At 40.6% G+C, this 25760-nt stretch overlaps 4 protein-coding genes and 1 long non-coding RNA gene across 18 annotated transcripts; 2 read left to right on the top strand and 3 right to left on the bottom strand.

Moving 5' to 3' along the window:
• Window positions 1-210: 210 nt before the first annotated feature.
• LOC144090989 (uncharacterized) lies at window positions 211-2589 on the top strand. 2 transcript variants are annotated; one of them, XR_013305565.1, is made up of 6 exons: window positions 211-418; window positions 823-1066; window positions 1647-1711; window positions 1802-1945; window positions 2297-2355; window positions 2431-2589. It is a non-coding gene; the product is annotated as an uncharacterized LOC144090989 (long non-coding RNA). The 2 variants fall into 2 exon arrangements; XR_013305564.1 differs by having other exon boundaries at window positions 214-418; window positions 2039-2355.
• A 239-nt stretch (window positions 2590-2828) lies between these two features.
• On the bottom strand, window positions 2829-5630 carry LOC144090865 (peptidyl-prolyl cis-trans isomerase FKBP3-like). 11 transcript variants are annotated; one of them, XM_077622755.1, is made up of 8 exons: window positions 5080-5373; window positions 4794-4894; window positions 4069-4131; window positions 3866-3975; window positions 3581-3690; window positions 3296-3405; window positions 3033-3076; window positions 2829-2950 (listed from the first exon to the last, which is right to left on the bottom strand). In XM_077622755.1, the coding sequence occupies exons 1-4, from the start codon at window positions 5176-5178 to the stop codon at window positions 3945-3947; spliced, it is 294 nt and encodes a 97-aa protein (XP_077478881.1). In that variant the 5' UTR covers window positions 5179-5373; the 3' UTR covers window positions 2829-2950; window positions 3033-3076; window positions 3296-3405; window positions 3581-3690; window positions 3866-3944. The 11 variants fall into 11 exon arrangements, 9 of the variants coding, with proteins under 9 accessions (XP_077478881.1, XP_077478878.1, XP_077478874.1 ...); XM_077622752.1 differs by having other exon boundaries at window positions 4057-4131; window positions 5080-5362; XM_077622748.1 differs by lacking the exon at window positions 3581-3690 and having other exon boundaries at window positions 3912-3975; window positions 4057-4131; window positions 4971-5630.
• Window positions 5631-5789: 159 nt separating this feature from the next.
• ccni (cyclin I) lies at window positions 5790-11369 on the bottom strand. Of its 2 annotated transcripts, none has more exons than XM_077622745.1 (10): window positions 11154-11369; window positions 10554-10713; window positions 9730-9864; window positions 9546-9620; window positions 9330-9470; window positions 8387-8515; window positions 8159-8260; window positions 7829-7976; window positions 7600-7766; window positions 5790-7530 (listed from the first exon to the last, which is right to left on the bottom strand). In XM_077622745.1, the coding sequence occupies exons 2-10, from the start codon at window positions 10665-10667 to the stop codon at window positions 7369-7371; spliced, it is 1173 nt and encodes a 390-aa protein (XP_077478871.1). In that variant the 5' UTR covers window positions 10668-10713; window positions 11154-11369; the 3' UTR covers window positions 5790-7368. The 2 variants fall into 2 exon arrangements, with proteins under 2 accessions (XP_077478871.1, XP_077478872.1); XM_077622746.1 differs by lacking the exon at window positions 11154-11369 and adding an exon at window positions 10849-11057.
• Window positions 11370-12225: 856 nt separating this feature from the next.
• On the top strand, window positions 12226-18098 carry ccng2 (cyclin G2). The gene is made up of 8 exons (XM_077622747.1): window positions 12226-12367; window positions 13308-13440; window positions 13736-13873; window positions 13946-14196; window positions 14901-14979; window positions 15059-15157; window positions 15830-16032; window positions 17106-18098. Exons 2-8 carry the CDS (start codon window positions 13336-13338, stop codon window positions 17221-17223), a joined length of 993 nt encoding a protein of 330 aa, XP_077478873.1. The 5' UTR covers window positions 12226-12367; window positions 13308-13335; the 3' UTR covers window positions 17224-18098.
• taf1c (TATA-box binding protein associated factor, RNA polymerase I subunit C) lies at window positions 14238-25486 on the bottom strand. 2 transcript variants are annotated; one of them, XR_013305530.1, is made up of 16 exons: window positions 25031-25486; window positions 24199-24304; window positions 24038-24087; window positions 23860-23955; window positions 23447-23496; window positions 23131-23378; window positions 22885-23013; window positions 22692-22809; window positions 22061-22132; window positions 21832-21967; window positions 21521-21649; window positions 21211-21400; window positions 20997-21134; window positions 19145-20244; window positions 18250-18724; window positions 14238-15007 (listed from the first exon to the last, which is right to left on the bottom strand). XR_013305530.1 is itself a non-coding variant. In XM_077622740.1 (15 exons), exons 1-15 carry the CDS (start codon window positions 25145-25147, stop codon window positions 18545-18547), a joined length of 2859 nt encoding a protein of 952 aa, XP_077478866.1. In that variant the 5' UTR covers window positions 25148-25486; the 3' UTR covers window positions 16320-18544. The 2 variants fall into 2 exon arrangements, 1 of the variants encoding a protein (XP_077478866.1); XM_077622740.1 differs by lacking the exon at window positions 14238-15007 and having other exon boundaries at window positions 16320-18724.
• Window positions 25487-25760: the final 274 nt, after the last annotated feature.

Raw genomic sequence — 25760 nt, 5'->3', positions numbered from 1 at the left:
ATAGCAAGCCTTTTTTTCTTAAAAAACAACATAGTATAGTAAGGCTTTTTTTCTTAAAAAACGACATAGTATAGTAAGGCTTTTTTTTCTTAAAAAACGACATAGTATAGTAAGGCTTTTTTTCTTAAAAAACGACATAGTATAGTAAGGCGTTTTTTCTTAAAAAACGACATAGTATAGTAAGGCTTTTTTTTTCTTAAAAAATGACATAGTATAGTAAAGCTTTTTCTTTAAACAATTGACCATGTATAGTAAGCCTCATCTCATCTCATTTTCTGAACCGCTTTATCCTCATTAGGCTAGCGGGGGATGCTGGAGCCAATCCCAGCTGTCTCCAGGCCAGAGGCGGCGGACATCCTGAATCGGTGGCCAGCCGATCTTAGGGTACAAGGAGACGGAAAACCAGGCACACTGTATAGTAAGTCTTTTTTCCTTAAAAATGACCATGTATAGTAAGGCTTTTTTTTCTTAAAAAACGACATAGTATAGTAAGGCTTTTTTTCTTAAAAATGACCATGTATAGTAAGGCTTTTTTTCTTAAAAAACGACATAGTATAGTAAGGCTTTTTTCTTTAAAAAACGACCATGTATAGTAAGGCTTTTTTCTTTAAAAACGACATAATATAGTAAGGCTTTTTAAGACACTGCAGTTATTTTGGAACTGTTTGATTCTGACCGGACGTGCTCAATATTCAGTACTATAATCTGTAACCATGTATGGTAAGGCTTTTTTTTAAAAATATGACCAGGTATAGTGAAGCAGTTTTAAAAAAAAAAAAGTACGGCATTACAGATAATGATATGAGACACACTGTTTTATAGGATCAAGACCACAAAAATCATGACCATTATACTATGTCATCTTCAAAACATAGACAGAGTTGGGAAGACAAAGCACCTAGTGGAGCACAGTAAGCAAGCCACCATCTTTTCCACTTTCAATATGGCGGGGCGATGTGGGCGTGGCCTATCTTCAAGGCAGCGGAATAAATCAAGCACATGCGCAGTGCCTCGTCTTCTCCAACAGCCGTGTCCATGCTGATGGCCGTGTAAGCACGCCAACGAGGTAAGGCGTCGAGCCATTTACTGGCCTAAGTGCATTTTTATCACGCTACCGGCAGATTTTTTAGGAATCAATTGAGCAAAACCGCCAACAAATCTGTAAGTTTAATGCCAGGTTGACCGCACCGTCGACAATTTACGTTTGGGCTCTGTGCCACATGTGACAAGCTATCTTAGCATTAGCGTCACGACAACGCTTTCCATTTGACCACGTCAAGCGTCGTCTTGATGTTAATACTAAGAGATCTATAGTCTGTTTTCTCCATTTTCGAGTCGTGTAGAAAGACTTTTAGTGGATTCAAACAAAGCCGAGATATCAACGGACAGTTTGTTAGTTAAAGGCTCACTCCAAAATGATGTATGTACTGATAGTTTTCACTGCGAGTGCTAAACAAATCATTTTAATCAAAAGTTGTTAAGCCAACTTACTCCTAGCTGTTAACTTCAGTCTGTATATTTAATCGCCTTGTCTGGAAAAGGGAAATTAGCACGGATCACTCACTAACATATTTTCATTCTTTATCTTGATCATTTATTGTAAGATTTCTGTTTCATGTAATAATTGTTTGTCAACTCCCAAATAGCTTGGTAAAATCAAGATGCAGTTCTTCCCGTGTGCCCCAGGACACTCAAACCCTTGAGGTTACAGGTAAAACTAATCCCATCTGTTGAATCTCCAGTCTCTGTATATGACAACTTTTGCTTCTTCTTTGTTTTTTTTTTTTTTTGCACACATCAGGTCCATGTCCAGGTGATCTTCCCAGGGTGCCCACTTGAAGATGATGCGGCGTCTCTGAACTGTATTAGTTGTTTGGCAACTCCTAAATAGCTTTGTTAAATGAAGTTTCCCCCGTTTAGCATCATCTTTGGTCTTCTCATCAAGGTAAAACTAGATTTAACAACAAAAATGTAAGTCTATTTGTTGAATCTCCAGTGTCTAAATATGCTAACTTTTGCTTTTTTTTGCACACATCAGGTCCATGTCCAGGTGATCTTCCCAGGTTGCCCACTTGAAGATGATGCGGTGTCTCTGAACTCTGTAAGATTTCTCTTCCTGTATTAGTTGTTTGGCAACTCCTAAATAGCTTTGTTAAATGAAGTTTCCCCCGTTTAGCATCATCTTTGGTTTTCTCAAGGTAAAACTAGATTTAACAACAAAAATGTAAGTCTATTTGTTGAATCTCCAGTGTCTAAATATGCTAACGTTTGCTCCTTTTTTTTTTACACACATCAGGTCCAGACTTTGGAGGGTCTCCAAGTGATGCCTCATCTCTGAACGCAGTCTTCTGAGAGGTTAGTTTATTGTCGAATATCCAAGTATTCATCCAGATCTATTTTATTGACTAAATTTACTCTCCCTCCTCTTAGGTGAAGTCCAGAGTGTTCTGGCTCATGGTGACCAGATCCTTAAGGTAAGGAGGATCTCACTTCTTTTTTTCAGTCAGAAATTTTAATAAAAGAGATTTGAGTGTCAATTGTCTTTGTTAAAACACTTGGAGAAAAAAGACCCAAGACCCTCAATGGTCTTTTTTTGGTGTTTATATCCTAAGTGTTTTATAATTAAAAAAACAAGTTTTTTGCCTAAGTATAATGTTGTGTTTTAGGCTAAAAAAACCATTTTTTTTTTCATTATAAGTGCTGTTGAAATTTGCCTAAGTGTTTTGTCTACAGGTGGAGAACACTGTGTGTACCTTTGAATAAAAACTTTCAAATGTCAAGCAACTTGTGTTTTTTTCTTCATATAACTAGCAAAAAAAATGCATATGTACATTTCAAGAACTTTTATTTTTCCACAAAAAGGGGTTATCAGAATTGGTCCACAAGCCTTCCAGCATTTAAAGATAAGGTTGTGTCGCTGTGCATGGACAAAGAATCTCTTATTGACACTCTGGAAAATAAAAAACAGGGTCAATAGACTAAGTCCAACATAAAAAAAAAATGGACAGGGTTAAAAGTTAGGTTTTACCAACATTAGAAAGGCTCTATTTTCCTCAGTCAGCAGGCCTTCATCCCACTGCAAAAGAAGGCACAATATTAAAGCCCTAGGAGGAAAAAATATATAAATATTAGACATCCACTGCAGAAACAGGGAGACTTAAAAATGATCTGAGTCTTTATAAGAGGCATCTCCAACTGCAGTCCTTGAGGGCCCCTGTCCAGATTATTTGAAAGCATACTGGATAGGAACCCTGAGGACCAGAGTTGGAGACACCTGCTCTATAATGACAAGTACCTGAGAGGATGTTGGTGTCAAAAAGTGTGCCATCCACCAATGTCACCCTTTTTGGGGAAGTTTGTCTGGTCATCTTTCTTCAGCATTGATTTGGTAAACTTGGGTGGACACTGAAGAGAAGCAAGATACACATTACAAGAAAATAAATAACCTCCAACTGCAGTCCTTGACGGCCCCTGTCCAGTTTATTTTCCATCACATCTTGATCATTTGATTCAAATGTGGTGGGAGATATGGAAAGCATACTGGATAGGGACCCTGAGGACCAGAGTTGGAGACAAGTACCTGAGGGGATGTTGGTGTCAAAAAGTGTGCCATCCAGCAATGTCACCCTTTTTGGGGAAGTTTGTCTGGTCATCTTTCTTCAGCGTTGATTTGGTAAACTTGGGTGGACACTGAAGAGAAGCAAGATACACATTACAAGAAAATAAATAACCTCCAACTGCAGTCCTTGACGGCCCCTGTCCAGTTTATTTTCCATCACATCTTGATCATTTGATTCAAATGTGGTGGGAGATATGGAAAGCATACTGGATAGGGACCCTGAGGACCAGAGTTGGAGACAAGTACCTGAGGGGATGTTGGTGTCAAAAAGTGTGCCATCCAGCAATGTCACCCTTTTTGGGGAAGTTTGTCTGGTCATCTTTCTTCAGCGTTGATTTGGTAAACTTGGGTGGACACTGAAGAGAAGCAAGATACACAATAAGTAGGTTTAGTACACATTACAAGAAAATAAATAACCTGAAACACTTGGGTCCTACATCGTCCACAACCTTTGCCTTGACTTCATGACAGCTGTCACCTCTTCCACCGTGTACATCCGTGGCTTTAAACCTCTACAAAACGCAGCATGATTATAGAATTGCTCATTTGACCAGTGGTCCCCAAACTATTCCAGAAAGGGCAGTGGAGGGTGCAGGTTTTCATTCCAATCTGGTATCCTAGTAGTCCAATCACTGGATTGCATTCATGTGATTCTTTTTTCAGCAGAAAAACCCCATTGGTTAAACTGTTAATGTTGGATCTGTTGGAACCAAAACCTGCACCCACAGCAGCCCTCGAGGACCAGTTTGGAGGCCTATGAGGGAAAATTGTTATTTTATCATGTTTAAACTCAAGTGAAAAATGGCCCCTGCGCTTTTGTTGACTGAATGTCTCAAACGCATTTAAAATAAAAAAAAATTAAATGGTCCAAGCCCTGAGGTCTTCCTTTAAGAAAGTGAAAGGAAATGTCTATATTCTATAAAAGTGTACTGTTTATTCCTTACACCTCCACTGATGGCATTTATGTGGGTGTGAGTTATCCACACAAGTTGTTGCTATTTAAAAAAAAAAAAAAAAAATCACCGCCAAGCCAGTTAGTGTTTTCATTCAAAATTGGAATGTATCATAATGAAAAACAAGCTAATTTAGCAAAGCCGTGAATACCGAAAGCTGATATTTAATGATTACACGGATATAGTAAATAGAAACTACTATTTAAAAAAAAAAGACTCACTTTGCTGACAAACAGCTCATTATGGCGTCGACAAGTTGCTCCTTTTTGGCTGTTATGGCCCCATTCTTGATGTTTCTCAGCAATCCTTGTTCGTTGAGGAACTGAAACACACAATGGAATGAAACATTAAGAGCTGTAGGTAACGCAATGTAGCCAATTTGTTTGCAAACATTTTACTGTCTGCATCCACATTGGGCCACATCACGCGATCGAAGCATGCTACTACCGTCATAAAGCACTCTTCAAATGAGAAATGGGGCTTCGAAATCCCCAAATGACAACGTACCGTGTCCTGTGAGAACTTTATCGGGTCTTTCTTCGGTAAATCGTCACTTCTGAGCTGCCTGCAGTCTACCAAAGGACTGGCAGCTGGCTCATCCGCCATTTTGAAGGGTGGAGCCGACCTTTGAACTCTGACATGGTAATACGTATCAAATAAAGTCTTTTTGTTTTCATTCTTTTCCGGTCCGTTTGACTTCCGGCTCACCAATGTGACGTCAATTCAGGGAACGCCCTCGACTTTAGAAAAATATATATATATAATAAGTAGTAGTACTATGTTGTTTTTTTTAAAGGAAAAAAGCCTTACTATACTATGTCGTTTATTAAGAAAAATGCCTTACTATACCGTCGTTTTTTTATGGAAAAAAAGCCTTACTATACTATCTCGCTTTTTAAAGAAAAAAGCCCTTACTATTTTTTAAGAAAAAAAGCCTTACTATACTATGTCATTTATTTTTAGAAAAAAAGCCTGACTATACTGTCGTTTTTTTTAAAAGAAAAAAGCCTTACTATACCATGTCGTTTTTTACGAAAAAAAAAGCCTTACTACTATGTTGTTTCGACATAGTACAGTAAGGCTTTTTTTTCTTCAAAATAGACCATGTACGTATAGTAAGGCTTTTTTTCCTCTTTGGAATGTATGTATTGAAACCTTATTACTGTAATCGATACATCACCCATTAGTACATTAACAAAAAACATCTGATGATGTAATCAGTTGTCCTTCTCTTTTTATTTGCTTGACGTTTATGCATTCAGGTTTTGGGAGCAGGAACCAGCGGACCCCTCCAGCAGGTAATACAGAGTTTTTTTTTTACAGGAACAAAACAAATACTATTAAATCAGAGCACGTGTTGACTTATGTAAACAACTCATTTTGTTTCAACTGCGTTCAACTCAGACAAAAGCGCGTAAATTTCTCATGCTTTCTCTGATAATGCTCTTGTGTTTTCGCGACACAAAATAACATTGAGTCCAAATCTTTCTTTGATCCGTTCGTGATACATGCAAAAACATGCGTATGTCTGATAGGAATATGTAAGGAGATTCATGACCCTGTTAAGAACTAAGATCTCGAATTGAACTTGGGTGTTTTGCCCCAGATGACTTACATCCAGCAGTTGCAGACTTTGGAAGATCATTTCAACTTCAAACCAAAGCACCCTGAGAATTCTTCACTTGGTAAGTCGGCAATGGCAAAATGCCACGAGGGACTTCACGGCCATTTAACGTGCGTGCGATTGGAAAGTGCTCTTTGCTAAACATCAAAATGTTCTCTTTTCATGCGTCCATACAGGAATAATCATTCATATTCTTAAACCGCTTTATCCTCTCTAGGGTCAAGAAGGGTGCTGGATTAGGATCTCCAGGCAATGTAGAGTGTCCAATCTATCTTCCATGCATACTTTAGGAATCCCACACAGGCTTGGTGAGAACATGCCAACCCCACAAAGGTGAATTGACTTGGATTTGAACCTAGGACCTCAGCGTTCTAAGCCCCACGCACTAACCCGCCCTATAGAAGTAATCTTGTGACAATTGTAGACATGAAGAGGAGACAAGACACTAGAGAGGATAACGAACAAATCAACACAGGTGGACGAACCTCTGGAATTAAAACTAGGACCCCAGCATTCAAAGGCCCACGCCCTAACCCCTCAGTCCACGGAATCGCTCCTATAGAAGCAGTCTTGTGACAATTCTAGACATGAAGAGGAGACGATGAATACTACAAGAGACTAGAGAGGATAACGAATACAACTTGACAGCCCTTGGATTTAAACCCAGGACACTAGCGTTCTAACGCACACGAACCAACCACTCAAGCCATGGAGCTGCTCCTATAGGAGCGATCTTGTGACAATTCGAGACTTGAAGGGCAGTCAGTGAATTCTTCAACAGATTAGAGAGGGTAACAAATAAAATATGACAAACAATAGATTACTTTTTTTCATATAATTATATAAATATATGTCCAACAAATGTAACTAATAATAGCAGCAGGTTTTTATTCTTTTTTTATGTTAAAGTTTTTTTGGGACTCTGTTTCTGGCTGAAGGAGACGATGGGAGCTGACCTTAAATACACCTGAACGCTTTTAGGGGGACAGATGGTGCTTATCAAAACCATCTAAACCACTGACAAAATCATACTGGCCCATTCGTGATATGTATGATACTTGAGTAGAGAATTTGAGCGTACGTTTGGGATTGTTTGCTCGCAAAGTTCTTTGTTGATTTTGGAAAATGTCAGTGGAGAGAAGGTTGGGATAAGCGGGGGTGGGTACCTCGTTCTACGAGCCGCATACAGGCTGCAGCGGCGGGCATGGCGATGAGATGCCACCCTCCACTTCCAGGACCTCCTCTGCCCCAGCCCTCGCCGCCGCCGAGACACCATCTTCGTTGTATAGACGCTTGATTCCATCGTAGAAGTCGTCCACCTCCATCTCCTCCACCTGAAGACAAGGCGTACAAACCATGAATACAATTGGGGGGCTTGATCCCGGCTGGCTTAATGGCATTACCTTGCGCTTCGTGGAGGCCTTGCAGCGTAAGGTGACTTGGTGTAGGCGGTAGAGGTGACTGAAGGCTTTCGGGGGGGAGAAGTGCGCCGGCAGGCGGTGGGCGAGCTGCCGCTCCTCTGCTCTAGCTGCTGGTGTGGAAGATTCAACGGAGATGGTGGTAAGCCCCCCTGAAAAGAGGTTCTTTAGTACACGGCCGTATTCGCTACTGCATATCGCGCAATGTTCATACCTCGAGGCATCCGGGCTGCAGGCTGCGGCGTGTGGTGGCTGCGAAAAGGTTGGTAGATGTAGACAGTGTTTGGAGGCAGGGAAGCTCTCGAGGTGGAAAGACTGCACGCGACGAGCTCTCGACTCCGAATCAACTCGGAGGTGTCGATCTGAGAAACAGGAGTCATGGCGCTATTTAGATCATCCAATCTATTTTGTCTTAAGCACTCAACTGTTTAATGCCACAAATTCCATTTACATAACTAACTCTAATGTTACACAATGTGTTCTTGTTACACTGGCCAAGCTTATTTTGTTTTTGTGATCAACACATTAGAAGTAGCTACAGTACCTGCGCCTTCTTTAGCAGCTCAATGGTGAGAGGCAGCCAGTCAGGGCAGCAGGTCTCCAGTTCCAGAGTGATGAGTGCCAAGGCCAGCATGGATCCTCTCAGCTTTAGGTTAAGAGGAACCAACATAAAAGTCCCAGAATAAGAGCGGGGAAAATGCAAACTATTCGAACAGTTTAAGGGTCATGTCTATACAGTATAATATTCCCTGACAAATAGGTCAACTGGTACCTGAATGAGTGAGTGATCTTCCAAACAGCGGTAAAGTCGTCGAGTGAGCATGGCAAGATGTTGAGAACGGTTCAGTCCCAACAACGAGTCCAGCAGCCCAGAACAACATGACAACACCATTGCATGGAACTGCAGAAAAGAGGTAAATTATGAAAATAGTGATCAAAAAAACATACACATAAAAATTGGAAACTGGTTTCCCACTAAAACAAGATAGCACCCTAATGCAGATATTGAAATTGTTTTCAAAGTTATGCAACATTCTAGTAAAAAAGCCTTACTATACAGGAGACATTTTTCAATAAAAAAGCCTTTCTATACTATACATGGTCTATTTTGGGGGAAAAAAGGTCTGGTGTATTTTTGGGGGGGGAAAAAGCACCTTACTATACATGGTGTATTTTTTGGGGGGGAAAAGTGCCTTACTATACATGATCTATTCTAAAAAATAAAATTTAAAAAAGCGCCTTAGTATACATGGTCTATTCTAAAAATAAAAAATAAAAAATTTAAAAGCCTTACTATATACATGGTCTATTTTTAAAGAAAAAGGCACCTTACAATACATGGTCTATTTTTTCAAGAAAAAAGCGCCTTACTATACATGGTCTATTTTTAAGGGGAAAAAAAGCCGTACTACACATGGTCTATTTTTTAAGAAAAATAGCCTTACTATACATGGTCTATTTTTTGAAGAAAAAAAACCTTACCATACATAGTCTATTTTTAAGAAGAAAAAAAGCCTTACTATACATAGTCTATTTTTTAAGAAAAAAAAAACTTACTATATATGGTCTATTTTTTAAGAAAAAAAAGCCTTACTATACATGGTCTATTTTTTTAAGAAAAAAGTGCCTTATTATACCTGGTCTATTTTTTAAGAAAAAAAAAACGCCTAATGACACATGGTCTTTTTTTAAAGATGTAATGTGTAAAGACTTACAATATGCAGGAAGTCCAGCGGAGTGGCGTAGTGAAGATCCCAGTTCAATTTGTCGAGGATGATAATTTCCATCCTCCGGATCTCTGATGGAGAACAGCCACAACTGCTGGATGCGACCAACTCTTTCAGAGAGGGTACACACTGAGAGAAAGGCAAAGGTAGACTTTTTGGTGAGGCAATTGATCCCTCTGCTAAACTTCTTGCCTCTGTGTTTACCTCGTCCTCTTCCCAAGTCTTGACAGCCAGGAAGAACGAGGTAATCGCAATGCAGCGGAGGTACTTTGGACGAGCCTGAAGAATTCAATGGGATGTAGACAAAGAGCATAGAGTAATGTTAAATCTATATACTGCTCTGGCACACAATGGCAATAACGAGCTTATATATTTTGCATTTCCTTACCTTGATGGAAGAGAGGAAGCGGTCCAGAATGCCAACAGCTAACACCAGAGTTTCTGGGTAAAGCTGCAGTCTGCCGTGGAGTTCCGTCAGCCAGCACACGGCCTTGTCCCGCTGAGTCGGGGAGATATCTGTATCCTGCAATAAAAAAAATAAAAATAAAATTACTGTGTCAAGGTTTTCTTTAATAGATCGCATGCTCACAATAGCACTCGCAATTTTTGGTATGAATGCATACCTGTCAACCTCTGCCGATAACTTCCCTTATAAATGATTATGATTCCCCTTACAAACCCCCCAAAAACCTTACAAACACCGTACGACTCGTACGGTGTTTGTAAGGTTTTTGGGGGGTTTGTAAGGGGAATCATAATCATTTATAAGGGTAGTTATCGGCAGAGGTTGACAGGTATGTGAATGTGCTACTACTTAAGACACAACATCAGCTAATTCTCTGAACACCGTGTTTCGCAGAACACTGGATTAGTAGATTAAACAATCACCAAGGATCAAAGTTTAAACTGTGGCTGATTACTGTTTAAATTGCTGGTGCGCCTGTGGGCTACCAAAACTGCAACCTTACATTTTTTTCCCAAACTAGAAACTAGCTTTCGGTTCTCAGAACAATCAAACATTCTATTTTATATCCTAATTATAGTGACAAACATGCATGACTGTGTACTATTCAACCCTTACATCAGCATCGGCGAGTCACTATTTTGAGTTATGGCCTTTTATTGACCAGGTTTCATGAGCATAATTTGAGTTATGGCCTTTTATTGACCAGGTCTCATGAGCATAATATAATATAAGAGGTGTGCACCTACCTGTGAGGTGGGCTTCTTTGGCACGAAGCCCCTCCACATATCGGCTTCCTTAGACATGGCCTTCTCTAGAAGAAAAACCAGCCTGTGGAGTCCCCAGGGTTCGGAGAACTTCATTCTTTCTCACCCTGGTTAAGCCTTCCTCCCCACTGGATACAGCTACCTGCAAGGGGATACAGGTCAATACAAGTGTATATGGCTACTTCTTGGGAAACGAGTTATAACGTGTTTTATTATGCAATGAAATAAATTGAACAATATAACAATTTTGATCTTTATATTGTAAAAGAATGTCGACCTGTCAATCATTGTCTTCGTGTCTCACGGAATGATAATTTGGGAGTATTCGAGTTAAACCCAACCATTCGATGGAACTGTGCTATTCTCAGTTTCCGTACAGCTAGCTAGCTAGCTAGTTGACCTGATGTCGCAGATAAACTATATGACTTCTTTGAGAAGGAATATATTTGTTACTTAATGAGTAAGAAGAACCCTATTTGGTTGCATTCGACTAAAAACACTCACAGATGTGAGTAATTGAACGAGGCATCTAAATAGCTAGCTGCTTTATATCCGGGAAGTAGACGGAGCCCAAAGCCTCACCTCCCCTGCGAAGCGGAGAAAACCACAGTTGGATTTCATCCGGTCCTCTCAGTATGAATAAAGTCGGGGAAATCGGTGACCCGTTTTTCGGCTCAATCGTCCATCTTGGCTTTCGTAGGGGGTGTTATTGTTAAATATAAAAATAAATTTGGGAAAGGTAGACAGCTAGTGTCCACTTCCGAGGAGGGGAGTGGGGGAAGAGAGAAAGGGAACAAGCCCCGCCTACCACTCAAGGCAGGCTTGCTGTATTTTTTGTTGTTGTTTACAACTAAAAGTTTTTTTTCTATTTACTGTATTTTAAAGGATTAAAGCCCAACCCAAAAAATATTTACAGACACACAAATGCCATTAGTGGACGTGTAAGGAATAAACAGTAATCCCTCGATTATCGCGGTTAATGTAGACCAGACATGGCTGCGATAAATGAAAAACTGTAAAGTAGGGTCATCCCTATTGAATTTAATTTAAAAAAATACTATAGTGGCAAGTGTAGGAGTAGCTTCTGCTTGTGAGTTTCACATCTTTCTGAACTTACAAATAATAATCGAACATTGGCTTATTGTATTATTGAGTCAATACATTGATTTCTTCAGAATGTTTTTCCAACCAGTTTCTTTTCCGACGTGGTCTATTGATCATATTTGTCTAAATACGGTAAAATAAATGCGATTCACGATATACCAAGCAGCACCATCCCCAAACCAAAACCTTTACGTAATGCTATCTTCAGCGTCGAGACAGTCAGGTCGAGAGCCAATCAAAGAAGCCTATTTTGGGCGGACTATTTGAACATGACAAAGTGCAGCTCGTTGATTGGTTCTTAGAAACTTCAATCTGAAGACAGTCGTCCTTTGTTCAAGGTCGGCAGGATTACAATTCCTGTGTTAGTTTTAAGCAAGGCAAAACTGACATTATCAAGTCCTATCAAATTAATTTTACGATTATATAATATATAAACTGCGGGTAAAACTTTGGCATGGCCTGTAAGAACGCTCGTATTATGCTTGTATATTTGTACCACTACGTCCGGGGCGAATTCTATTCTTATAGCAATGTCGTGATTGGTTGGTTTCTCTTGACGTCATGAGGTGGGCGTATCTGTTGGCAACATCAACAAAAGAGAGAAGAGAGAGAAAGGAGAAGGACTGCAGAAAAACCAGAAGGAATACATCAGCGGAAAACAACAGATATGTGGATCTAATTCGCCGAAAGTGGTAAAATAACCTCTTACTTTTATACAAATTACGAACATTTCAAACACACCGTGCGATCTATTTAGCTCGCATTCGATGGGGTGACAAAATAACGTAGGAAAGTCAACAAATGACAATTTCATCCTAGCTAAATCCATATCAACGAGTAATCCAACGAATAAAAAACATACAAACGGTCGTTTTTTAACTGCTATATCGCCATCATTTATAGATGTAGTTACAAAATTGGACGGAAAATAACATCTCCAGATTCTATTGAAACGGCCCTTCTTTGTTATTTATTTATTTGGGGTTACTAAATATTAGCTATCATTTTGAAAGCAGTATTTCTTTTAAAAGATCAACTAGGTGTTATTTCCTCCCCATTTGGCTGTTGTTGTTGTTGTTATCCACGGATTGTGTTGTCCCTAAAGAACAGACCTTTTAACGATAGTAATTAAGAAGGAACATATTGATATGCCATGTACTATTGTGCTATTAGTTTACACAGTTTGTTTTGGTGGCGATTATGTCGCAGTAGGGTAGAATGTTTTCCTGTTTGAGGAATAGGGGGAAAAACATCCCCTCCCCCGCTCCTAAGGGAGGATTTAAAAGGTTAGCTCGCTGCAGTCGAGCTCCCTGGTTTGCAGTCTACGAAATGTTGGGGTGGGGGGGACCCCAAATGGACCGATTTGTATCCTCAAATCTATGCAGTCCAGCAAATAACAACGCAAAGCCTCCCATATAGACAGTTGTTTTTCTACTGGGGTTTCCAAGGCGTTGACTATAGAGAAATCTGACACCCGAGTCCAGCTGTGGGAAGTGGGCCGGACCCTGAGCTCTGTGTGTCACTCCCCTCCCCTCTTAAAGTGGGTCAACCATGTAGACCAGTATTTAGATGTCATGGGCAACATGTACACCAGGAAGATTTGTCATTTTTCTTTCTCTCTGCCTTTCTAAGGAGAAGACAAAGAAGTGCCAGCTGAGACATGGATGCCTTCAAATTGATGAAGGAGCTGTGGGCAAACTATGAGCTAGAGGTCTATTATCTCCCTAAGGAGACAGGCCTGAGTCTCATTGAGTCCACAGATCAGGTGAGTCCACTCATTTAGGCTATTGAGATTCAGAATTCTGCACCATTAACAATGACATACATCCAATGAGAGGGCTGCGGCTCCAGAGCTGCATGTGGCTATGTTGTACCAAGATATACATCTGATTTAATTGTACCCCAAGTCCAAATGGATTGGTAAGAAGATAGTTTCTTGGTACAATTACCATGCTGTGGAAAATGATTTCATTGTTCTTCATTAGAAATTCTAAGTAGGGATGGTGTAATTGTGACTGCACAATTATTTCTGTCTAAAAATGGCTCTGTTCATTATTTAGATGGATGGGCGGATCTCAGCCAAGTGCAGGAATGCCAAAGTCGAGGACCTGTGGAGTCTGACCAGTTTCTTTGGCTACACCACGCAGACCTTCGTCCTAGCTGTGAACCTGCTCGACAGATTCCTGGCCATGATGAGGGTACACAATATTATTGTGTCTGCCATAACACAGGAGGCTCATGAGGTGCTAAAACCCAGCTTCCTTTTTCAGATCCAACCAAAGCACTTGTCATGTGTCAGCCTCAGCTGCCTCCACATGGCCGCCAAAGTGACAGAAGAGGAGTGCAACCTCGCGTCCACGGACGAGCTCATCCGCATCGGACAGTGCCGCTTTAGCGTGTCCGACCTCGGGCGTATGGAGAAGATCATCACAGAGAAATTAAACTTCAAGTCCAAATCTGTCACAGCCTTGACCTTTCTGCACTTGTACCATCAGATTGGACTGTCTCACTCCACGGAGAGGTAGGAAGGATTACTGACCAAGTAAAAAAAATGAGATGAAGTACAGAAAGCATGCATGCATTTTGAAGGACAGGAAGGAAAAGTTAAACACTTCAGAGGAAGTCAAGATTCAAACCCAGAACCGTAAAGCAGATGCGCTCACCACTGAAACCCCGTGCTTCCATAATTAGAACAGACTGAAAATAAAAACAAACGTACCACCATAACTAGCCTGCACTAAATAGACTATTTAGTAACAAACCACAGTATATTAACAAATGAAGAGTTAGCTGTTTTCAATACTTGAAATATTTCCATATTTAAGCACTTTTCTCTCAACATTTTAAGCCTTTGTCGCTGCAGACGTGCCGTCTGCAAATTCAACATTCCGTCAACATTTCTTGTTGCCAGCATTTCCAAAACCTCATTGTTTTTGCTTGGCGGTGCACTCGCGGCGTTGTTTGTGAGAGCGGAACCGCTCGCTTTGGGCCAGCAGTCAACTATCAGACAGTTGCGTCTGGCTGAAGCACACTGATAAGATTTATTGCTGACTGCTGCGGACACCAACACTTGCATAAGCACTTGTAGGTCATGTTATGCTTTTGTAACATGCCATTCATTTGTGTTTTTAATCACTATTTCTAATATGACTGTGTGGTGCGAATACGTTGTTACTTTGTGGAATTCTATCTCCAGGTTTGATGTTTGTCATTTTCTGTACCCAGGAAGGAGATGTTGAGCCTGGAGAAGCTAGAGGCTCAGCTCAAAGCTTGTCTGTGTCGAATCTCCTTCTCCAAAGCAAAGGTAAGAATTCTCAGCGCAGAAGAGCAACCTAAGAAGTAGAAAAATAGAGCATCAGAATAAATTCAACATTCTCTTACAGCCGTCCGTCCTCGCCTTGTCTCTATTGAGACAGGAGATTGAAGCCATTCAGTCGGTGGACATGCTAGAAATATTTCACCATATCCAAAGACACCTCAAGGTACATGAAACTCTGTGAAAGTAAACATCTTAACCAGGGTAGGGAAAAAAAACTATGAGTAAGTCGTGTGCTGGAACTGGTCTCAATGCAGTTTCTTGTTTTGACAAGTTTTTCTACCGTGATGAGCTTTACATAAGCAAAGTGAGTTATTACTATCGTGTCACTTGAGACACTCGCTGATGTTGTCTCCAGTGAGTTGAACTCTCTTTGCGTATGTGCTTATTCTTAGCTAGGCTCCATTCCAATAAATTTTAATTATGCTGTCTACATAGGTTGGGGTTACATAAGATGGCAGCGACAATGTCTATGGTATAAAACTAAATGAAAAGGGACAAGAAGAATTAGAAATGGCATATGGGTTGTATTTACTCTCTTAACTCATTACTTCTTTCCATCATACTGAGATGGGTGAAGGAATGCAAAAGGTTGATCGTTCTAATTTTGTAGACAAGCTTATCTTATCAGTTGCCCTCGACGCCAGTCAGACTGGATGACGACTATTGCCAATGGAAGGAAATCAGTTGGTATTTGCATGCTATTACATGTTAAGATGAAAAAAAAAAGATAGTCCCAGTATAGTGTTGCACATTTCAAAGTTGGATAGTTTACGGTCAGTGTCGGGCCAAGGGGGGGCACACCAGGCTAATCGGTCAGCTGTCTGTTTGGTTTCAGATTGCAGACGGTGAACTCCTGCTCTGGCGCGGTCAGGTTGCTCAGTGTCTGTCGGACTACGCCTCTCCAGAGTGCAGCAAACCCAATCACAAGAAACTGCAGTGGATCGTGTCTCGCCGGACCGCCCAGAATCTGCACAGCAGCTACCGAAGTGTACCTGAACTGCCCACCATCCCAGAATGCTGCTGGGATGAAAGCGAGAGGTGAGAATTTTAACAAGCCGACGTAGCCTGGGTGTCGAGACCTTGTGGTATTCGGAACGTCAAAAAAAAAAAAAGATTTGGGGAGAAAATGGTTTATAGAAGTGAATTTTTTTAGAGCAAGTATAAGATTTCACTATCCAAATGAGCCTTTTACACTTACTCATTTAAAAAAAAGATATAGTCCAATGCGCATTCCAAATCAAAACGAAGTTATTTTACTGTCTGGGTGGAAAATGCCAGACGCTTTATTTTCTCATTAGATAATCCATGAATTCAGGTAGTCATGTAACAGCATGTACAAAAAAAAATCACCTGATACCAGACATTGCGAAGAAAAACAAACAAACACACCCTGCGGGACCATCGCGCACTTCAGTTTCCACAGCAACCAAATTAGTGTTTGAATAGTCATTTGTTTGACGGCCACATTTGGAATGACATTTCTTGTCTGGTAGTTGTTTTTTTTTCCTCTTCCCAAAGAAACAGCGTCAAAAACATGACCTCACATAGGCGTGACTAACAAGTCCTCGTATCTTCCATTCTTGTGTGACGGCATGTGTGCGAGTCACAGGTTACGTCCCACAGAGACAAGACCAGTTTCCATGACATCCGAGAAGGCCTCGCCCGTTGACGCAATAAGAATATATTTGAAAATCTTCCGCTAATGAGGAAAGAGGAACTTGACTCAACAGTCATAAAAATGAGCGACGCAAACGATTGTTATGACGTCCAAAGTATTGCTTAACGACATTAATAATCCCTTTCTAGGAGTAAGAAAATTTGTTTTCACCATTTATAGCACCGAAACTGATGTCCCTGATTAGAAAATGATAAGCGACTTTATTTTCATTTTTGCTTTGAGCAATCCAAACAGGAGGACGACATAACCAACAGGTTACGTCAACAAACCTGGTGACATTGAGTTAGTTTCATGTCATGAATCATTGACTGACAGTCAGCTGACGAATGTGACCGGCCAACGTTTTGACATGCCAACAATCAGCTGATAGCAAAAGTGGAAGTATTTTTCCCCAACTAGCTTGTAACCATGACAACATTTTTTTCTATTTCAGTGAGGACTCTTCCGAGGACATGAGTTCGGGTGAAGAGTCCCTCAGCAGCTCGCTGGGCAGCGATGGCGAAGGACCATTTTTTCCGGCCCACCTTCGCCGCCAATACCTCAATGCCTGACGCCGATGTGCGTCACTGTGCCTCGCCTCCAATTTTTTTAACAATTTATTGTCTAATAAGCTCCGGTGCTAGAAGTGAATTGCACAAAAACTGGCAGCTGAGCAGACGCCGATTTCTAGATTTTTAGTTAGATGTGTTGGTGGTACATGGTACATTCCAGGATACATCATTAGTGGAAGACACTGGTTGGCTGGAGTGCAAAAACATGTTAGGATGAAATCGGTTTACTGATCTACAGAAGTTGAGGGCAGCGCGCTTGCAATAACCTGGACTGAATTGAGTTGCCTTTTTTATTTGTTTCTGCACATGTGCTTGTATTACTTGGTTCAAATTCATTCAATCAGGAGCAGTAAGAACAAAATAGTTTAAAAAAAGGTCACAATGTCCAGATTTGACTGAATGTTTAAGCAACTGCTAATGCCCGTACGTTCTGAGTTTGTTCATTTGCACAGTTTATTTTTGTAATTTGTATCTTTTGGTAAAATGGACGTGACTTTTTTTTTCCTAATTAATTTTCTTGACTCGCCCGAGGCTATTTGCTCAAAGTTCAGCATAGAGCACTTACTCTCCCGCGAAAGTTGACACTGTTGATGAATTTGGTGAGTGTGTTGTGATAATGTGTTTGTTTGACTTTAAAGTTGCCAATTTTAGGATGTAGCTAAGAAAAAAAACTTTTGAAAATTTCCAAAAGAATGTGTGGAACAAACGAAGTGAAGTTGAGCAAAAGTTGTTTAAAAATGTACAAAAAAATGCATAGAAAAATGTAAAACTGTAAATGATGTACAAAAAAAAAAGTTTATAGTTATTTGTAGATATTACGTTAATTTATTCTTTTGTCACGTGTACTGGAAAAAAAATCGTATAAAAATGTTATTTTTAAACTGTTGTTGGCTCATTTTTACAATGTCGCTCACTACATTATGTAGATGACTTGCTATAATTGCAGAATCTATTTAGACCATTTTTCCAACATTTTCACTTTATATCCACACACATTTAATAAATAGAAATATGACATGGTCCTACCAAACCAGCATGCACGCCATCTGTCTTCTACATCGTGGTGGTCTCGGGTGTTGGAAGATGATGAATTATCCAGTTAAAATCCAGTTTGCGAGTGAAATATTCGCAAACTTTAATCCGTAAAGGCACTGAGGTTTGGTGTCCTCCGAGGGTAAAGTTCAGTCTTAAAAATCCATGAATTACATCATGACTTGATTTTGTTGACCACAATGTTTGAAGAAACTAAATGAAATAAATAGAAAAAGGATAAAAATGTGTCTTTCAGCCAAAGATGTCAAGACTGCATTTTTCAGCGACTTCAAAATCCCATCCGTGCTTTCTTTTTCTTTGGTTTTGACAATTGTGACAACAACCGCCCCGCGGGATCACGAGAACTGAGTAGCAGGGACTGGGAGCCTTGGATCTGGGAGGACTGGGCCATGGGCTGAAGTGGAAGATCCTCCACACTAAAGGAGTTATTCTCTTGAAAGGTATTGTCCTGTATGCGGAACAGTAAAGATGACAATGTTCATTTGCTTTCAAAATATACACAAACAGATCATTAACATTATCAGCTAGTGCTTATTGCAAAAACTACCAAAGGAACTCATTCTTTTTCCACCTTTTAAAACTTATTTTTTTAGCCAATTGAGTGCAAAGCATAAATGCAGTGACAAAACACAAAATTCAGTCATATTCGCTATATAATAGAAACATACTATTTTTGGAAGCTGGGCTTTGCCAGCAAATAAATAAATAAATAGTGAAATATTCACCAAAATGGCACTCTGTCAAATTTTCGGGTCAAAACGACAGTGTAAAGTAATGTAGGATTACTATGATTAAAACTGCGGTTACTGTACTTATATGGAATACAACAACAAATAGTGAAAAAAGCTGTAGATGAGCCATTAGTCACCTGCAATCCAAACGCGAAGCTGAGGTAGTCGTCAGCAGGCCTTTTGTTGGCAGGCCTTTTCTGATTGTATGGCGTGGACGTAGTTGGGATGGCATTCGACTGGGTGACGTCAACTGGCGTAGGAGCGACGACGTCCTCATTCAGCAAAATGGTGGGCATCTTGGCTCGTGGCGTCTCAAAAACCATTGAGCCTTCAGACTGCCCCCCCAGATTCTCCCCTGCATCGGACCACGCCCCCTGGCTTTGGCTCCCGACAGACGCCCAGTCTGAAAATTCAGAGAAACTATCCAGCTCTGACTGGTAGGCGATTGACGAGGTGAAGCTCTCGGAGAGGTCCATTCGCCGACCGCCCGATCGTTCTGCTTTTTCTTTCCTCCTCTTCCTCCGAAGCTCCCTCAACTTCTCTTCCTTATTGACCCCCAACCTGTCATCCCACCATTTTTGCCAGTTGTCCCGGGATTGCCAGGACAGGGTTAGTCGTTGACTGAGGTCGTCGGTCCAAGCCGCCGTGCACACCTCGTCCGGAAACGGCACGACTTTTGAATGCTGGGAGGAACTGGAGACCTGCACCAGCAGGGAACGGTTGGCCATGCAAGCGCTCAATTGATTTTTCATGTTCCTCACGTGCTTATCTTCAGACCATTTTTGCACTTGCTCGCTGGACAGGCTGATGATGTCACTGGTCTTGACTGTGACTAGTTTGGGATGGCGTGAACGTGGATTTTTTTGGCGGTTCTTGAGGAAGAGTTTTTGCAGCCAGATTTTCCAAGTGACGAGAGCGGCCTGACTAAACTTTCCTGGAGTGGCCTGGATTGGTAAATTATCAGGAGTCATGGTGTCGGGGGCCCCCTGACTTGCGTCTGCATTGTTAGTCCCATTTTCAATGAATTCTGAATTGGAGCCACATTCATGTGTTGGTTGTAAAAGCTTTTTCCACGTAAGACATGGTAGAGGTTCATCCGCTGAAACTGGAGGAGAATTGTCTCCCAGCGGCTTGTGTTCGAGGACCTGGTAGAAAATATCGCCTGCCTCTGTCAGTTGTAGCACGCAGATGGATTCATTACTTCCCTCTCTTGCACTCTTTCGGATACACGTCAGACCTAAAAATGTCAAAACACAAAAGAACAAGTTTTAACACTTCCCTATTTTGCCTTTTTTCCCCCTCAATAAAAGATCTTTCAGATTCAAATATCAATACGTTATTGACTACTATGTACCGCTACTTCCTTATTGTCATATTCTACCAGGCTTATTCAATTATGCTATTAGTGCTGTATTTAAACAAGGCATCACATTAAAGACAATTGCAGAGGGACTATTTACATTAACCTGCAGCAAAACTGTCCCAGGATTTAAAAAAAACTAAATTTCTAATCTGACCAGGCATCCAAATACGACCGTGTGCGGTCGATTGGTCGCCGGTCTTTTGGTCGCGGTCTTTTGGTCGCCCCGACCGCGACAACGGGCACCCAAAAGACCGACGACAAAACAAGGTAAAACAACACGGTCTACGCATCAATAAAAGCCAACAATGGCCATGAACAGTTTCACTGAGCCGACATGCGAGTGTCGAAGAGTTTGTATGTACATGCGTTGTCCCTTTAAGAAGCTACGTCAGTCAGGGTCTTAACAAGTTCTCCAACAAAAAACAATAAAAGTCCGGGAAATTTGGAGCTTTTCTTTAGCCTAATAATTAATAGGGCATTAAGAATGACTAAATAGTAATTCGCAGTTTGTATTCAGGGAATTTGAGCAACGATTTAAATGGTAATTATCACTTACTCTCCGGGCAACCAAAAGACCAGCGACCAAAAGACCGGCGACCAATCGACCGTGTACCAATATGACATACCTGCCGCTGCTGAGGACAACCTTGTGGTTGCAATGTCCATACGGTGCGGGACGTGAGCAGGAAGGTAATTGAAGCTATCACGAGGTCGAAGCAGTGCTTGAGGAGGACCAACACTGACGCACGCTTTTGATCCGCTCCCTAAATATGGAAACGTAACTGAAAACTACAGCCTTAAACCAAAAATATATTTTGGTCTCCTTGCTCAATGACAAACCTGAGTATTGCAGCTGCATGATTTCCTGATCCCTCTGGGAACCCAGTAGAATCTTAGTACTTCTAGCATCATCCCTGGATGAAGATCCACCAGGAAGGATATGACCGAACACTGGCGGGGATTGCATCATGTGATCTATCTTCAGCATTGGCAGGCAGGGAAATCGTTCGTCCATAATATAGGCTGAGTACTGCCGACCAAAAAGCATACGCGTACGGTTCAATGCTATTCGTTCATTTGAGACAAATTTATCCAAAATATTGACATTTTGAAGTTGCGGTAAAAAAAAATCAAGAATGTAGGGATTTACCTGAGTGGTGATAAGATGGTGAAAGGGATGAGCATCGGTTAGATATTTGCATAAAAAAACCCTCTCTCCAGTTTGACACTCAGCAGTGTTGCTGATTTTAAACAGTGTTTGATTGGAGATTGTACTCGTCTGGACAAACAGAGGAGGAGAAAAAGCCTAACGTCAAAGAGCATCGCTTGGAAATACTCAGTTTTTTTGGAGCGGCAAGTTTATTTTTGTTCTTCATGCTTGAGAAAATCTGAGGCCGTGTACAAGCATGTATTGGAAGGACAGTAGGATTGAAACAATATTGGGTAGATGTTCAATCTCACCCTGATATCACAGAGATCGGCGCCGGTCCTGTCAGCGTAGATCATCACCCGAGGATGAGCGGAGAACTCGCACCACCGCCACGATGACTTGGCGTTAAAGTAAAGATTGCAGTCATCTTCCCAAACCTTTTGAATCCTGACACATTGTAGGAAACAAAATTAAAAATGGAACCCGAGTATCAGATAGAGCTTTTTTCCTTTTCGAATGTGTCACAAGAAATGCACATACCCTTTGCCAATAGTCCACAGGTGAGTTTTCCCACTTTCACTTGCCACCAGAATCTCACCTAAAACGTGAGGACTGAGGAAACACACAACACTTATTATTAAAATGTGTTATATTTTACAGTAATATATTATTTAGACCTGGGGAGTCCAAACCATTTTTCTCTGAGGGCCACATTAAGAAAAATCCAAAACAAACATTCTTCCTTTTTAGTTGAAATTTAGTTCATGTCTACAACCGTGAATGAAAATGACTAATTTTCAGGGCTAGAAGTAAAAAAAATAACGCACAGGTATAAGGGAAGCGCAAAATATCTGCACCACTAAAACAACCTTTGCGGACAAAACAGAAATCCATCCCATTTAAGTTTATATGAAACAAAATACAGAAATTCTAGTTTCCCACATCAAGTTTTGACCTCTTTAAGTGACAAGCTCCATCTAGTGTTAAAGACGAGAAGTCAAACAGAATGTAGGCTGAATGCAAGCTTCTTGTGTGGGCCATACGCAACGATATTTGTAGAATTTAAGATGAAAAGTGCATCTTCTGTTGGCCAAATTAAAAATAAAATAAGGGCAGCACATTGCAGTTGGACCTTGGTTTGTAAAAACCTGATTTATACAAGTCGACTCACCTGACGTTAACACAGGTGGCAGGTTCTGCAGTGTTAAGAACTTGCAGTAAACGCGGCTCTTCCGTCTCACTAAATCTCCAAACTCCACAATAATAATCTGATCTCACAGCAGTACAACCTACAAAGACAAAAGCGATTAACACGCCGACCAAATAATGTTCAATTAGAAACTCCAATCATTAATCTTGCTTACAAATGTCGAACAAGGTGGCGGAGCTGATCTGTCGGATGGGGCTTTTTAATTGGAAGCTGAAAGCTTTGCTTTCCAAATTCACGGACAAACACTTGTCTTGACGTTGCTCCAACTCCACTTTGTGGAAATCTGAAGCACTGATGTAAGAACCATTATCACACAGATGGGATTAGATTGGACTAATACTCGCCGTAATGATTCATAAAACTTTAAACGAAACTATGACATCATTTGGCAGAAGGATACTGAGCTTGGTCATTCCACGGTTTCCAGCATAGAGGAGGTAGCCATTTTCAGAGTCTCCCCTCTTTGAGGATGGAATAAAATTGAGAGCACCCCCTGTGGCTCCTTCGAAGAACAGATGGCGATCTCTCTGCGTGGTCAGTTCCTCATGTAGCAGAGAACCCAACAGCTCAGGTGGAACATCGTGCACAACATCGGACAGAAGTGTGCTGAGCCCTCGGAATGGTTTGGATTCGTACAACTGGTGATGTCTGGGAAGCAACAAGACATTTTTAAGTACCTGCCGGCAGTTCATTTCAAAAGTGCGTTTGATACTTACGTTGGCAAATCCAGCTGGCCAAAGAAGCCTTTTATCCTACACGAATGTTTCTGTTACGAAAACGTTACACAGATCAGTCATCAGTCTTGCAAAAACTTCTCCCATGCACGAAAGCAACAATTAGAGTCAGACCATGCAGAGCACCCAATATAAAGAATTTAATTGCTATGTTGCACTGTTGTAGAATCTGTAGATTGAACATTGATATGCTTCCAAATTTGAAAAGATAGATCTTTTTTTTTTCTGTCGCAGGGTTAAAAATCAAGATAAAGAATTTTGTTGGGGAAAATTTGACAGGCCCGCATAGGCAATAAAGCAATGGAATAGATTTAAAGGCAGTTCATTAATTTAGTCCAAAATGACAACGAATTATTGTTTTTCGAAACGGATATGTATATATAAGATAAAAACACCTTTGCCATTCCAGATTTGAAATTGAAATTGTCTCCCAGAACTTCACTGATGCCTCCAAGGGCATCCTGGCAGTGATCCCAGTAGAAGTTTTGCATCTGGTGATGACAAATGTAAAGAATATGTATTAAAAATAAAACATTCCATAGCAAAACATTTAGATTGAAGAAGCACACTCACATGATTTGTGAAGTCAAGCGGATCCGGGGGGGTTGAAGACCAAATGAAAGCTGAACATTTGAAATAAAACATACACGCTTTTGTCAAATTGAAGTTTTTTCATAGTTTGTATGAAGTAACAACAATTTTGTCTATGCGTGTAAATATCAGCTGTCACTTACAGTTCTTGGGCTTGAGCAGGGGGATTGGTGCTGGTTCTTTGTGACGCCATATCTCGCCTCTGGGCTTGTGCCTCGATGTCCATTTTTGGTGAGGATCAGATGAATCCTGAAATCACAACAATAAGGATAAAGACATAACTATACTGTACTGGGCAAGTTTTCAGCAGCTAATTTAGGGATTAACTTTAATGACAACTTTTCATTTTTTGGATCAACAGTTAATATCTCTAGGCTCTATTGCTTTTTCAAAAAAGTGTTGAATACTTTTTGTCTTTTTATTTATTTAAGACTACACAAATGATGACAAAACAGAATAAACTGGTTACAGATTGACTGTCTGAGATTTTGGGCATCAATAACGGCCGACACCAATAACATGGAGGAAAGTGATAACAGGTAAGAATGTATTGTTGGATTCCTTTTCTTCAAAATATTAAACTCTTGGGATCTTAAATTGCTTAACTCTTTGGCTGCCATTGATGCCAATTGAAGTCCAATCCATTTAACAGAAAGGAGGTGGAAGCGATCGAACGAGACACTAGTTATTATTATATTAACATATGATAAATGCATATCTTTGCACTTCAGTTGAATCAGTAATTTTACATTAATAAGCACAAAGCGTGAGGATTTATTTCACCAAAACGTCATCAGGACTGTGATCAAGCAGCTGTCACATGTTGAGCAAAACCTAACGCGTAATTTGCGACGATCATTTAAGTATAAAATCCTGGTTTATTATTGAATGTTGCAGTCTCTGTAAAAACCAAATTCGGAGATCTTACTAAATTCCTTCAAATGAGAGCGATCAGAAGTAATTTAATTGACAAACCTGAAGCATGATCCCATCGTAGCTGCCCCAAATTCTAGGACAATATTTCAGCGTCAAGTTTGGCGGTCCAGTGTTGTAGAATGACGGGAAAAGCTGCTGCGGGAAGTGGCAGTCCATTTTTTCGCATCAACGAAGTATTAAAAAGTCTTAAGTTTGAACGATGACAGGTCCTTTCATCCAGGGATCAAAGAATTTACATGTTGCCCTTCCGGTTAGGCTAACGCTAACCTTCTAAATCTGGAGCCCGGTTAGCATACAAAAGACTTTTTCTCCACCGATCGAATTAACATGACTTTAAGTCATCAAGATAAACCTTAGCGATGGCTTCAAACGTTTCAAAACACGTAAAAAATATCCAGAACGTGATGAAATTGTCAATTGTTTCTCCATCTGGGAAGCGTGGTCGGCACATGTGCAAAACTTTGTTGAACACGGTGCCTACTTCCGGTTTGCTACGAACAATAATAGCCCTAACCGGATGTAAGATTTTGACTTCCACAACAAAAGACGGTCAACATTTGACATGAAATCCAGTGTGGATTTTAATTTTTTCCTTCACCTTAATTTTATTTTAACTGCGCAGCCTGAGTTAGGATACAAGTTTTTAGAAAGCAAAACAGTGTTGTGCAAGACAAAAATCACACAAACGTGCACCAACATGTTTACTGTGAAAGTGCCGACTGAAACTGAGCCATTAGTTTACACACAACCTATAGCGCCTCCCTGTGGC

The sequence above is a fragment of the Stigmatopora argus genome, chromosome 16 (genome assembly GCF_051989625.1).
Source record: "Stigmatopora argus isolate UIUO_Sarg chromosome 16, RoL_Sarg_1.0, whole genome shotgun sequence".
Taxonomy (NCBI): domain Eukaryota; kingdom Metazoa; phylum Chordata; class Actinopteri; order Syngnathiformes; family Syngnathidae; genus Stigmatopora; species Stigmatopora argus.
The sequence above is the reverse complement of the archived record's forward strand: the minus strand, read 5'-3'. Positions and strand labels throughout refer to the sequence as shown.